This window comes from Abramis brama, assembly GCF_963993115.1.
Source record: "Abramis brama genome assembly, chromosome: 15".
In the NCBI taxonomy this organism is placed as follows: Eukaryota; Metazoa; Chordata; class Actinopteri; order Cypriniformes; family Leuciscidae; genus Abramis; species Abramis brama.
In genome coordinates, this window is record NC_139977.1 from 10,920,936 (window position 1) to 10,935,958 (window position 15,023).

Genomic DNA, 15,023 nt, shown 5'->3' on the forward strand with positions numbered 1-15,023 from the left:
CTAATCCTCGTAAACGAAGAATTTGTTATCTTTATATACATGGGACGGGTAGGTCTACGGAGGCTTCCATGTAGTTCCGCCATCTTGAAAAACTATAATAGCAGAGAGGGACAAAAAGTACTAGGCCAACGCATTTCCACAACGCGTTTTCGTTCAGAACCAGCGTCACGTGACTGAAGCCAGCAGAAGCGGAGGAGCAGAGCAGAGAGAGGCGCTTGTCACTGCCGCGGCAAGTTTAAAAGGATGCACTGTACGGTTATTATACACCGTTCATTCATACATATGCTGAGTCACAGGATAAGGAGTCCTCGTCGTCGAAAAAGTCCAAAATAGACCGTAAAAGGAAACGTGACCGGAGATTACAAAAACAAGGGTTAACGTCGGGATAGCTAATGCAGGAGAAAGCTTTCAAAAGAGACGCTGAAGTTGCCTGCTTTCTTCTCGACAGGTAAGTCAATGTTACGGTCTTAATTACAAGCTTTTTTTTCATTGCTTGGTTGTGTACTTTATTATATAGACAGAAGAACATTTATAGTTAAAAGCTAAACAGGCTCTTTGATGAATAGCAGCTATTGAGTAAAGTAACGTTAGAGAAGGCGCTGATGATGATGATGATATCTAACAATGCACGTACTTCAAAAAATATAACGAGTAAAGAAGGCATTACTACTAATTACCATAGTTAATGTTTTCACAGTCAGTAATTCATACTGTAGCATTCTTTTTTTTCGTTGTTTCAAGTTTCAGTTTGTTTTAAATAACAAACCTGTTCACCCGAAGAAAAACTCCAAGTGTTATTATAAGACATCCTGTCATAGCTTTTTGGTACATAACGGCTACCGTAGATGCAACGCGCATTTGAAAAAGTGAGGTGCTGTAGAGCATTATTCGTTTGAATGCAAAATACAATTTCACCACTAGATGGGAGAAATTCCTACACACAGTCCCTTTAATGTTACATTCGATTGAATTAACCAGCTTTTCATCAAATCACAAACCCCATGCAGTTCCCTCCATTTGAGAAACCCTTTATTCATTTATATAAAAGACATTAAAATTAAAAAAATTTACATCACATGATGTTAAGTTATCTTTTTTTATGTATTATATTTAATTACATATATCTTCTGTGGAAGTCTCAGGACCAAAAAATGTTCATCCAATCATTGCATTTGGTTGCTATTGCTAGCGGCTCTGAAATTACCAACCCTACCTTTAATAGTAATAACTTACTGACTGAGGCAAGACGGATCTTGAAGTTGCTTACCTGCGTTTTCTTCTGACCGTCCGTATAGAGGCTCTTCTCTGGGACGAGGGCACCATGCCAACGCATGAATCTCATCATCATGCCCCCTCAGTCGATGAATCACCTCCCCTTTCTTACTGATGTCTATTACTACTATCATTCCATCCTTATACCTTTAGGAGGAAGCATATACAATTAGCAAGCATCACTTAAGAGTCAGGGTCTCTCTAGGATCACAATTAAATAATAATATAACAAGCCTCTACCCCACTGCGATGTAGTTTTCTTCATGTGGAGAGCAGGACACGCAGAAGATTGTTCGAGGTTCAGGGAAGAAGCTCTGGGTGTCATTACTGCTGAGCCAATAGCACACCACGATGCCCTTCTCATCTCCTGTGACCAGCAGAAGTTTCTGCACTGGAGACCAGTGGACCGCAGTGATGGTGCTCTGTTCAAACACAAACACACCATTTACATTTGTTGATCATGTACATGCAGGGGCTAAAACTAACTTTTTGCCACACCTGCCAATGGCCGGTGACTTAAGATAATGTCCGGCATAACTACTTTTTATGACACTGTTTTTGCAAAAACGGGTAGTTATGACACCAAAATGTTAGATACCAGTTAAAATTCACCATTTTTGCAGTTACAGAAATGTAATAAAGTAATCAAATGTAAAACAACACAGTCTTCACTGTATAAATTAAACATAGATTAATCCTTATTAAAGTTACAATAGTTATTCAGTCAAGGGCAGTGAGTGATTTGTCTGTGTCTTTTGATTAACAGGTAGTCTATAAATATAGGCTGCTGTCACTTTAAAAGCTAATGCATGAACGTAATACTGATACACATGCGTTTTCTTTCTCAACTGTTTATGTTCACTTAAGACATAACTGACTGTTCACGAGGATACTCACCAATACGGGCATTTTCAAGCGCAAGAAGACGTGAAAGAAAGTTCAATTCAGTATCCGCGCGCTGTCCGAGACGTGGATTTATGGGCGCGAAGATGTTGGCAATACAGAAAATTTCCCACACAGAGAGTAACTAATTGAGTTCCCTTTCGCGTCTGTTTGCGCTTGAGTATTTCAATTGGCAAGACTTAAACTTTCGTGATGATGCAGCAGTGGCCCGCCAACTGTACCGAGCGTCGTTCGCGTTTGTTCATGTTCTCACAACATTGCAAGTATTCATAAAAATATATTACCAGACAACTTGGCATTTCATATACTCGCCAATTCTGATTTTTACTCGAATTTAGCGCTTGCCAAGTGTTAATTTTAGGCCCTGTGAACATGTGTTTTAAAAAGTTAGTATTTTGTCACCATGAAATCAGAATTGACAATTCTTATTTTTATGGAATATTGTGTTTATTTAAAATATATATATTATAATAATATAAAAATATAAAAAAATATATATAGTCATTTTATATATATATATAGGTCACAGAAATTTAACTCCACCACACATATTTTGCTTATTTAAATATGTAGCAACAGTAGTTATGATTTTATGGTTTTCATGGAGTACATTATAGATATACTATAGTATTGCTGCAAATTAGAAATCTAAATTTTTAACAAAAATAAAGCCCAAAAGGTCTGCTTATTTAAATGTCACCAGTGTGAAATTTTCTAGCTGACTGACATACAGTTGTTAAAAATACTTGTGATAGTCTTAAAATGGGTAGAAAATATTTCAGCAAAAGTAGTTTTGATATTGATATTGTGGTTGTCATGGAGTTACGTTATAAATGTAAAATTTCTTGATATTACTGAAAATTAAAAATCTAAATCTATAAAAAAAAAAAATCTAAAATTTCAAACTTTTGTAAAGAAAAAGTGTTTAATGAAAAATATAAATAAATATTACATTATAGTTACTCTATATTTATATATGTATAATAATTATTTACATTTATATTTACACATTAGATATATACTGATAAAAAATAACATGTTTTTATTGAGTTATTTAGTTGGATGTGGCGACAGTGTAAATGTAGGCAAGGCAATTAAAAATCGTTATACTTTTGGGATATCTGGTAAAAGTGAAAAGTGCAGACAGAGAGCTGCAATCTAGAACAATCTAGAACAACTTGTGAGTCAGTCACAACTCCATAAAATAAAAATATTCACTCACTTGGTGGACATTATGTTCTTTCAGCAGAATTTTCTGCTCAGAATCCCAGATTTTGACTGTCTTATCGTCTGAAGTGCTGGCACAAATGTGTTCTTGTCCATCATAGGAGCAAAATGCAAAACCAGAAACTCGTTCCGTGTGTCCACTGAGTTCACCTGCAGAAAGAAGGACTGATCTGATCAGATCGATGTGATTTTGCAAACGCAAAGCACTGAATGAAAGCACCGGCTCTTACCTGTGACTGCTGGAGAAGCTGCGGTCACATTTAGCAGATAGATGTTATTCTTTGCTCCAAAACCCAGCACTCCCTTTCCATTTATGTCACTGCAGCGGGAACAGTACCAGTTTGGAGAGGCTGGCAGATGTCTTTGGTGCATTATAAAGAGCAAGTGATCGCTGCATCAAGATCAGAAAACAAATCTACGGATGGTGACAGACAGTGAATTCACTTCTCACATGTACTCATGCTGCCGAAAACACACCAGCTGCCGGATAACGACAGCGTGTGTTGTAAAAAATTATACGGAACGCGAGAAGGGACCACAGACACAGTCAAATCTTTTTTTAAGACCAACATTCAATAAACATGTTGGCTGGAAAATATTTTAGTGGGCCTTATTTGTCATTTGAATATTTTAGTAGGAAACAATCCTTCCATTAATAATAAAAAGTATAACTTTTGCAGTGACACTTGCCGTAAAGCAAAGCGTCGTAACGTATTCACCTATAATTTCCGAGAATCGGTTCTTTCGGATAGTTCGTTTCAAAGAACCGGTTCGAAACACCATTTTAGTGATTCTATTACACGAGTCAGTCCGTGACATCCTAGTACCTAATCTAAAACGTCCCAGTAAAACTAGCATGTAGGTACATACTGACGTTTTATTTTTTTTATTACATTTGGTGTATGTTGTAATTTAATGTTCAGTTGTTGTTCAGTTGGCTCATAAAATGCAAAATCATTAAGAACCTAACTTACCTTATTAAAAAGGTAACACTTTTACTACTTGTATAGCATAATAACAGTAAGTGATGCATATTACAAGTAACTATAACCCTAAACCAAACCCTCTATAGTAAGTAGGTACATGTGGTTAATTAATATTACTCAGTACTTATTTGAGTAAGCTTGATAACTCAAAAAATACAAAAATTCACTTAAAATATTATTTTTTGACTGACTGTATTCAACCGACTCATCTAAAAGATCCGAATCAAAAGGACGATTCCCTCATGAATCGGACATCTCTAACAATCAATATGGCGGCCTCCGCAGTGACATGGTCTGGTAAGTCAAATCAAATATACTTACGTTGTGTTTATATTTATATTGGCATTTCATTTGCTTTTGGTTTAACTGGGAATTATATGAACATTATCGACAGGTTTAGCCTCCATTGGTCGTGCTTGTGGACATATTCGCTCTAGGTAAGAAAATCCCATGCAGTTGCTGTGCAAAGGAAAGGACACCGAATGTGTCTCAAATAGTTATCTAGATAAATAGTATTTCTGGGCATCAAAATAGATCGCTAGGTTTTGAGACACAGCCTATGCATTCTCTAATGTTTTTCGGTCTGTCTTGCTCTTTTCATCAGGTTGCTTGGATCTTCCTCTACATTATCACAAGTATCATGCCTTCACACAAGCCCAGAGTTAAACAGCAAACACTGGGAAAGGAGAAATCTGATTGTATATCCACCACAAAAGAAAGATGAACAACGCAGACCAGCTGTTAGTAATACATTTAATTCCCTTCTAAAATATGTGAATGAATGAAGTTCATTAAATTATGCTGGGTTTGACTTGTGTTTTGTGTGTGTGTGTGTGTGTGTGTGTGTGTGTGTGTGTGTGTGTGAGAAATAGGAGATCCATCACTGCAGACGTCAGATTAAATACAGCAAAGACAAGATGTGGTACTTGGCTAAATTGGTGAGTGATCGGTATGTGCTATGTTCACGGAAAATAGGACTACTGTCAAATAAAAGAAAAGAAAATAAGAACAAATAATCAAACTACAAGCAACAGCACAAATAAATACAATAGAGCAAAGATACAAATAAAATAAGCACTGCTTTTCAGGTTTTTCTGGTGCAGAAAATGAATAAAGTTATCAAATGTAAAATAACAGCATTTAATCTTCACTGTATAAATTAAATAAAGATCAATCAATAATTAATAAAGATACAAAAGCTAATCAGTCAAGAGCAGTAAGTGATTTCCTTGTCTTTTGTTGTTTAATTTACAGGAATATTTAGGCTGCCGTCACTTTAAGACATAATGCACTGATCCAATACTTTGATGCTGTACACATGCTTTGTCTTTCTCGACTGTTTACGTTCACTTAAGACATAACCTACTACGTTTGCTAGGATACTTGCCAAGACAGGCATGTTGACAATTTTCTTGTGAATTTGTCCGTTCAAGCGCAAGACTTGAAAGAGAACTCAATATTTGCATGTTCTCTGAGACGGCTGTTTAAATTGGCAAGGCTTAAATTAAATGAGTTTAGTTTACACCCAGATGACAACATGTGCTGTTCAGGTCTCACCTGCGCTCGCGCTATCAACACCCGGGTGACGACGGCGTAAATGACTGGTCGTGTTCAAGCATACGGCACACGCATTGAACAAAGTTGAACTCTCTCTGTCTGTTTTACGCGTCGTTATTTTCAACAAACCAAATTATAGATGCGTCGTCAGATTTGAGATGAACCGCGATGCAAGTGTTTTATTTTATTTTTATTAATTTATTTATTTTATTAACCGAGAACCGTTATACTCCTAATGTTGATAATTACATAATATGGCATATGGAGTAATGATGATGATATAGAGTTTGTTGCATTATTTTAGTGATGAATGTGTTTTACAGCTCAGAGGTATGACCATTGACCAGGCATTAACTCAGCTCGAGTTCAACGACAAGAAGGGAGCTAAAATAATCAAAGAGGTAAAAATACAGTGATATGACTTGAAACTGCTCAAATAATATCGATTAAAATATGTTTTTGCTGCAAAAACAATGTGATCATACAATGTCACACTTCAAAATCTGTTTTAGAAGCCATAAGGTTTTAAATGTTTGTGTTAAAGGTTCTTCTGGAAGCTCAGGAGATGGCGGTCAAGAATCACAATGTGGAATACAAATCAAATCTATATATTGGTAAGTCACAAACATGCCAAACATTAACATCAAAGCTATTAGCACTTTATTTTTTCCTATGGAGTTATTTTTGTCTTTTTTGTGCATCCTTTTTGAATTTTTTTTGTATACTTTTAAATGTACAAGTTTATCTTAAATATTCTGTAAACATTACCCTGCTTTCATAAGCATCTGTCATTCATCAGCGATACAATCCATTGATCTTAAACTTTTCATTAAACCAATAAAATAACTCACAAGTGAACGCCTTGACACGCTGGCAAAAAAAAGAAAGAAGAAGAAATGAAGTGCTTTGACGTGCTTGCATAAAAATGGTTTCAAGCTAACCAGTTTTATGCTCTAATGAAACTCAAAGTTTTGAGAAAAAATATGTGACTCAATCAAAAGAGAAAAAACAATTGGTGAAAATCATTTTGTTGAAAAAACAAATTTGAGAAAAAATAATGGGTGTTTTTTCTTGCAAAATATTTTGGTAACACTTTACAATAAGGTCTCTGTTAACATTAGTTAATGCATTAACTAACATGAACTAAGTGCGAAATATAAGCATTTATTAATCGTTATTAATGTTCTCAGTCAGTTCTCAGTGCATTAACTAATGATAACAGATACAGCTTTGGACCTTCAATATAATTTAGTAAATGTTGAGATTTACGTTAACTAAGTTACGTAAATGCTGTAGAAGTAATGTTCATGTTCATTAACTAATGTAATAAAATAAACCCTTATTGTAAAGTGTTACCAATATTTTGTTGGATAAAGACAAAATAAATCCATATTTTGCATGAAAAGGCATTATTATTTTAGTTTAATTCCAATGTTTTATGTTTTATCCGTTATGTATGCTTCTGACTTTTGTAATATATTTTGAGTCATATATTTGTAAACATGGCTGTTGGATTTCAAAGTAAACCAGTCATTCTAACAGTTGAATTATATTGACTTCTACAGCCGAGTCGTTCTCTGGCAAAGGAAAATACCTGAAGCGCATTCGTTATCATGGACGTGGCATGTTCGGCATCATGGATAAAGTGCACTGCCACTACTTCGTAAAGCTTGTTGAGGGGGCGCCGCCCAACGTCGAGCAGAAGACCGGATTCGACCAGGCCAAGGAGTATGTGCAGCAACTGAGGAACCGAACAATTATTCACTCACTGTAGTGTAAAATTAACATTGATCTTTTTTTGGTTATTGTGTTCATGTAAATAATAATTGAAGAATAAAGAAATCATGCCAAGCACAGCTTTTGTTTAAGCTTGTTGTTCAATGTGTATGAATATATATATATATATATATATATATATAATGTATATATGTATATGTGTGTGTTTGTGTGTGTATATATATATATATAATGTATATGTATATATATGTGTGTGTATGTATATACAGTATATATATATATATATATATACACATGTGTGTGTGTGTGTGTGTGTGTATATACATATGTATGTATATGTGTGTGTATATGTATGTATGTATATATATATATACACATATTATATTATATTATATATATATATATATACAGTATGAATATGTTGGGGTTGAAGTAACGATTCGATTGTGATTCACAAGCTTGTGATTCGATTCAATATCGATTAATTTGCAGATAAATCAGGAACAGAACATGGCAAATTTTCTCAAGGAAAAAAATGTCTGGGTCATTTTGACCCAAAATGGCTTTAAATAGATTTTTTTCTTTCTCAAATGAGTGCTCAATTAGATGGTACAAGACCTTGCTTCATTTTCATCCACCTGAAATTGGGGAACATGCACAAAAAAATTACAGTCAAGGTGTTTTTGTGGTTGAAGAACAAAAACTCCCTAATCCCATGTCTCCGTGGGTCAATTTGACCTGTCATTGAAATGAATGGGAAATGGGGCAATGTTTTTTTTGTTTTTTTTCATTAATAAAACAAGACCTGGCACAGTCCAGAGCAGAAACACACAAATGAAGGCATGAGACTATAACATCCCCAGAAACACACACAAATAAACACACACACACCTGCACTTGGAGATTCCCATTCAAATGAATGGTTTCAATTTTGTCAAATAACAATCAATTTGTCACAATGTAGACCATACACAGCTATGAAGTGGTTAGATTTGAACATATAAAATGCAAACCATCATATGGACTAATTCTATCTTTATTATATTTATTATTAGGCAAGTCTTGGCAGATGTTTTCTAGAGCATTCTCAAATCATGCTGGTGAACATGACTATCATGTTTTACACAAGCTTCAAGAGCAGCTTAAGTGCTGCTGTTATTTCAGCAAAAACAATAAACCAAATAGGCCTACTAAGACATTTTGTAATTCATATGTTTCAATTAAACTTGGATTGTGAAGAAACTTTTGTACTAATTCAGAAAAGAAGGTAAAACTAGAAATGAATCACTGATGCTTGGATTCGGCTGTATATCAGGTAGGCCTATAAATTATTTGAATTTATAAAACTGTTTCATGTGCACGGAGGAATGCAATGAATTTTTTATTTGTAGAAAATGGATTTTACTCACCCAAAAATATTCAATGCCAAATTACCTGAAACCCTTCCAGCTCTGGTTGTTCTATCTGAAATAGGCACGGTCCTCTATCCTATTATGCAGTGTCATTAGTCCCCCTCATTAAATTAGGAGGGTGAAATTGAAGTAGCTCCTTAATGGCTTATAATTTGAGGGAATAGTGTTGCTTTGTGCATTTCCCTCATCTATCAGCCGAGACCTTGTAAACCTTGAATCTGATCGTAAAAGAGTGTTCCACCCTTCCAAAACCAGCAAGGCCTTAATGTTTGACATCCCACCAGATTAACTAACAAAATATGAACTGTTTGAAAAGTATCCCTTGTGAAAAAGAAATGTGCCTTGGATTGAATATGCACATAGTGTACAAGTATTTAAAATATACTGTTAAAATACAGTATCTTCCTCTTTATCTCAAACAGTAAACCATGGCACTAGCGATGCCAAGTCATGGGTTTGCTTCCCATGGAAAGAAAGAACTGATAAAATGTTTTAGTCGCTTTGGATGAAAGCATCTGCCAAATGCTTAAATGTAAATGTTCAAAAAACTATACTTGCAGGTAATATTCACACTTAAGTACACTTTTTTTGAAAAGTGCACTTTGCAATAATGTCAAACTAAAAGTTTAACTTTAAAGTACATTTTAATTCATGTTTTAATCTTCTTTTTTCAGGCTTCTAATGTGTTGCTAAAGTACTTGATTATAATTTTAACGGCAGTGTTATTTGATATTATATTTAAAGTTAATATATTTTACTTATACTAAATTGCAATTACAAATATATTTGAATACATGACATGCAAGTTTCAATAGAAATACAAAGTTCTGTCATGAAACTCTAAGTATAGCGCAGACTGATAGAACCTTAACTTAATCTGCTTGCAATCACATCGTTCTCTATAGGGCACAGCTGATTGGTTCCTGCTGTATCAGTAGCCAATGAGCTCGCTGCTCAACCTTCAAATACTGGTCAGCATTTGCAGCACTCTTTCAGAAACCCTCCACCTTCCCCAGCTCCAGTATAGATCTGCTACGAGTAATTCATGCATGCTATATTGTACAGCAGCAGCACAATTACTTGCTCACAGCAGCGTGACGTGTATGTATTGGCATTTGGCAGTAGCAAGTCCTGTATTTTTCAAAGACAATAGAAGTAATTATGAAATTACATGTAGTTAAGTCCCATTAAAGTAGGTCAAAAAAGCACTCTTAAATTCAATTGCATTTAATATAAGTTTAAACTTTTATACTTTTTCATTTAATTGTAAGTAACATGTAAGTGTTTGAAAACTACATTTTATAGTTTCCTTGTTGGTTGTTTGTTGTTGCCTTGTGTAAAAGGCAATTGGATCCTACTCTGCTTCGTCTTTAAAGTTCACTGTTCGTTATACATTTACATTTAGTCATTTAGCAGACGCCTTTGTCCAAAGCAACTTACAAATGAGGAATACAGCAAGCGAGTCATCATGAAGAGGTAAAAATAACAAGAAGTACTCAAAATACAAAGTTCAGGCATTGCTTAGAGTAGCATAAGCCTGACAAGAGAGGATTAAAGGAAAAGAAAATATTCACAAATTCGTGTTTTTGCAGTTACACAGAGACAATAAAGATATTGTTTTCAAAAACGTGCACTTTGAAATCCGATTTTCAAAATTTTTGCATTTTCAGGCCCCCAAATTGTCGTTGTCGTGTAAATGATTGGCCAAACAGCATAAAAAGTTTTAAGTTTTTAGTTTAAACCACCCCTAAGTTTCCTTCTTCCATGAGGGGGTTTGGCTTTGTTTCCAGACTGATCGTTAAAGAATTCGACTCCGAATTCCGAAACTCCCGAAGCATTTCCCGACTCCGAAACTCCCGAAGCATTTCCCATTCCAATCCTGGTCCTGGAGGACCTCCAACACGGCACATTTTCACAACGGTCTGTGGGTGTGACGTCTGAGGCTGAGACTAGTCGCGCTGTATCCTGGCTGTATACTGTTTACTGCAAATGTTGTTAAATTTCCACCACTGGAACTTTGAGGTTTGATGCTGTAGGCATACCATGCCCTTTTACACTGGTCTGGTATCAGGCTTGACATTAATACATTAAAACCCCAACCATCACTAGAGGAACCCAAACCTGGATCAGTGTAAGAGCAAGATTTCAGTGCTGAGGCGCTCAGTGTTGTCACTAATGTCCCCATAGTTCCATGTAGCTCTTGTTAGACAGCTCTGCTCCTGAGGCATCTGGTGTGGGCTCAAATGAAATGCTATCTCCTGGCCCCAATTTCAGCAGACAAGTGCCCTCAATTTCAAGTTAGAGCCCTGGTCTACACCTTCACTTCGACTGCTCAACACGTAGCACTACCAATACTGGTTATCTTCACATTTCTCTGAGTGTAGTTGGAAACCCCTTCAAAACACATAATGCATTTTGTATCCTATATTTAACCTGAGTGTGCAACTTTGATGTGTGTTGTTTCAAATAATAATTGACTAGTATGTTTGCATCACTAATAGGTCTATTTTGCACTCTATTCCCCTTTGTAGAAAATCAATGGGGTTTTTTACTTCTGGAAGCTGACTGCTGCACTGTATTATGTGGCTATTTACGAGTGCTATTACTTTCTAAGTGTTCCCGAAACACAATTTTTATGGTGTGTATTAAACATAAATAAATCCAATAATCTTACACTACAGGACAGACACAAGTCATACCGTAAAATATCTGTATAAGTAACCAAATAGCAAATGCATTTTGTGCGCTAACTACCACTCAGAGTAGCATCATAGCTACAGGTTTAGCATGGGCACTCACATAGCACATAAACACGAATGAAAGAGGGGAAAATGTAGAAAACATAATAATCAGGTGCAGATTAATGTTGTGTTGACCTCGAGTTAATTTATGTAAGTCTATAAAAAATGATTAATCTGTTAACAGCTTTCTTGTAAAACTAAATATCATAGGCTCAGTGTTTCTTACACTAAAATACAGTTGGTTTGCAGGGATTTCGTCATTGGTTTTGGAGACTCGCCTAACATGAAACATGAAATTTAAATGTCAAGACAGAGAAATGATGATAAATAAGACATGCGCAAAGATGAGCAAATGGCACTCAGCTGAGCCATTTTTTTAGACCCAAAACCAATATTTAAGCAATTTAGTTGCTATGTGCATATAGCATTTCACCTAAGCACCTAATACATATAGCATATGGTTCAATGTGAAATGTGCATCCGAGGCATTCCAGTGGCTTTCAGTCCATTTATGTTAGCTTTCAGGTCATCTATAAACTAACAAATCAAAAAATATTGATGACTTACCTTACATATACAGATATTTTGTCCAATGAAAACCTCTCTAGAACTAGCATGTCCGCTGTTGCTGCAGGCCAACTGCCTGACTAGCAACAGCAAGTAAACTAAAGCCTACTGGGTGTTTAAAAAAATAATATTCCTCCTTAACTTCTTTAGAAAAAAAAAACTAAATTCTTTGTAATGTACAGATTTAAGGTTGACACAGGAAAAAAGAAACACTTTGCTGAGGAAAAAACACTTTGAGCTGTCCTCTGTTTTCAGGGAGTGCCTAGAGAACTTCATTTATCAGCCTGTGGGGGTAACAAATGATTTCGGCTTACTAATAAAATCTGTGGCAGAAACCACTTGGCCCAAACCACAAGACACTATGGGATATTTTGCCCTTGAGGCCAAAAGTAAAAGCCACACCACTGTTTCACTTTTTTTCCACCTAAGTGTTCCTGCTTAGACCATCCACCAAACTTTTGAGAGAGAGAGAGAGAGAGAGAGAGAGAGAGAGAGAGAGAGAGAGAGAGAGAGAGAGAGAGAGAGAGTTTAAACCATCAAATCATTTAAACCTATACGTTAAAGAAATAGTTAACTTAAAAATGAAAATGATTTCATCATATACTCTTATCATGTTGTTCCAAACATGTACCATAATGTCATAATTATGTCTCTTATGTAACGAGACATAACTATCTCGTTATGGTAACTGTTAGCGTTTGTTTTGTTACATTCCAAGTTATGCAAATGAATAATTTGCATCAGACGCAAAGATAAAATTGCAATCAGTTTAGTCACTAGTTTACAAGCTTAAAAATGTGTATGAGAGGAAAAGCAATTTATTCAGGTAATAACCAGTATGAACAAAGTGTTATTACTGCATTTCAGGGTTCCTGATTCTATTGTCGTTTTTCATTTGTTAAATTTGAAAACTCCGTACTCTCTCTCAAACTCTAATTAGAGGAATAAAACATGCAGAGCAACGATCTGACTGTGAGACGCTTCCTCCTCATGCCAGTCTCTAGGTGTCGCTGTTGGAATTCGATTAAATTCTCTCAACAACATCCATTAGCAAGTAAGAAAGCCTATTATTTTTTTATTTTATTTTATTTAATACACTAATAACACTAATAACATATATGTTTTAATAAATGTCACTGCAATGTCACGTTGAAACAGGTGAATAGAAGACTGGCTGTTTAGTTGGCAAAATAGGCTGTCAGTTTCAGATTTTTAGGTTTTAAATAAAGTTGATTTTGTTTCATTAACCAATATATTTATCTTGTCACTCTCTTGTCTTAAATCAGTTGTTTTTTCATTTCATTACTTTTTAAAGACCATGTTTTTACTGCTGAGGACATTACAGTTTTAGCATTACTTCTATGTGGAATGGCTCAAATGTCCCAATTTCTTCCATTTACTACATTTTTAACAAAAGGCTTATTTGATAATGTAACTGTTTTTTGTCACCTCAGTGCGTCTTACTGTCCTGTGTATCGCAGTATTGAACTTGCGGCGAAACAAAGTATGAACATTTCATCACCCTCAGTGTTTCATTTCAGCTAAACTTTCAGTGTAAGTGCTGCAAAAGTTTTTATATTAACATTTCGCCTCTATCCCGTTAATGAAATATTGATTTGAGAATGTATTGTAAGCCATGGAAGTTTTTAAAGCGGTTAGTGCTTTAGCCCGGGAGCCATTTTGATCCTCTATTACGTTCTTCTGTGAGTTATAATGTTCCTCGGCTGGAGGTATTTTAGGGCTATTGTACAATAATTACCTCAAGCTATTTGCAGAACACAAAAAGGCTATTTAAAAGATTCATTATTGATAATGTAAGTTTGTAAGTTTGATCTCTTAGCTGAAGTGACACTTTAAAAGTTTTAGACGATGTTAGATGATGTTATGTTAAAGTTCGAATTTAAGTTTAATATGCAAACTTTAAAGCTATGTTTAGTTAGCAGATATGTTTCTTGTCTAGTTTTACATTAACATGTTGCTAAGCTAACAATGCATAATTGCAATAAGCATAAACATTCAAAGTGAATCAAAGTTGTCCTAAGACAAGATCGGGTATTGTTCAAAATTCATGTATAACTTTGAAAGGTTTTGATCCACTTTAAATGTTGACTACTGTACATGAAATTATTTTTATGGACACTTTTTTTTATATATATATATATATATATATATATATATATATAAACTGTTTTTATATATTTTTCTTGTAGATTACAAAATATGTTAGGGATGTTTAATATGCAAGATCATATACAATATTGTCATATAACGTAGGCTACTACACACATAATAGTTAACAGACAGTTTTGTCCACAGATACTTTAAGCAATTCACTATTTAATTGAACTTCTTGTGGGGTTCGAAGCTTCAACGTTTCAGTTATCAAGTTTTCTTTAAATCAACACAGGCTTAGTTTTACAACAACAATGAAAAAACTGATGGCAAAAACAAAAGATGATGGCCTCGAGTCATTTGAGTGTGCCGTCTCGAGAGCCTTAAGATTCTCACCCTATTGCGACGATACCATCATCACTTAAGCAAACGGATTCACTGCAGACTGGTCATGAATAATTGGAAAAAAGCTTTTACTTAATTAATTTCAGTGCTGACATTTCTCACTG

The 15,023-nt window shown here is 35.0% G+C and overlaps 2 protein-coding genes across 3 annotated transcripts in view; one reads left to right on the plus strand and one right to left on the minus strand.

Moving 5' to 3' along the window:
- The window catches only part of gemin5 (gem (nuclear organelle) associated protein 5), a 28,005-nt gene extending 24,108 nt beyond the window's left edge, over positions 1-3,897 (minus strand). For both annotated transcript variants that reach the window (XM_084136276.1, XM_084136277.1), the window contains exons 1-4: positions 3,633-3,897; positions 3,398-3,552; positions 1,513-1,694; positions 1,268-1,419 (exon numbers count right to left, since the gene is read on the minus strand). In XM_084136276.1, the coding sequence (XP_083992402.1) occupies positions 1,268-1,419; positions 1,513-1,694; positions 3,398-3,552; positions 3,633-3,774 (631 nt within the window). In that variant the 5' untranslated portion in view covers positions 3,775-3,897. The remainder of the gene's footprint in view (positions 1-1,267; positions 1,420-1,512; positions 1,695-3,397; positions 3,553-3,632) is intronic.
- A 708-nt stretch (positions 3,898-4,605) lies between these two features.
- mrpl22 (mitochondrial ribosomal protein L22) lies at positions 4,606-7,801 on the plus strand. The gene is made up of 7 exons (XM_084137807.1): positions 4,606-4,685; positions 4,783-4,825; positions 4,993-5,128; positions 5,261-5,326; positions 6,269-6,346; positions 6,490-6,559; positions 7,511-7,801. Exons 1-7 carry the CDS (start codon positions 4,631-4,633, stop codon positions 7,717-7,719), a joined length of 657 nt encoding a protein of 218 aa, XP_083993933.1. The 5' UTR covers positions 4,606-4,630; the 3' UTR covers positions 7,720-7,801.
- Positions 7,802-15,023: the final 7,222 nt, after the last annotated feature.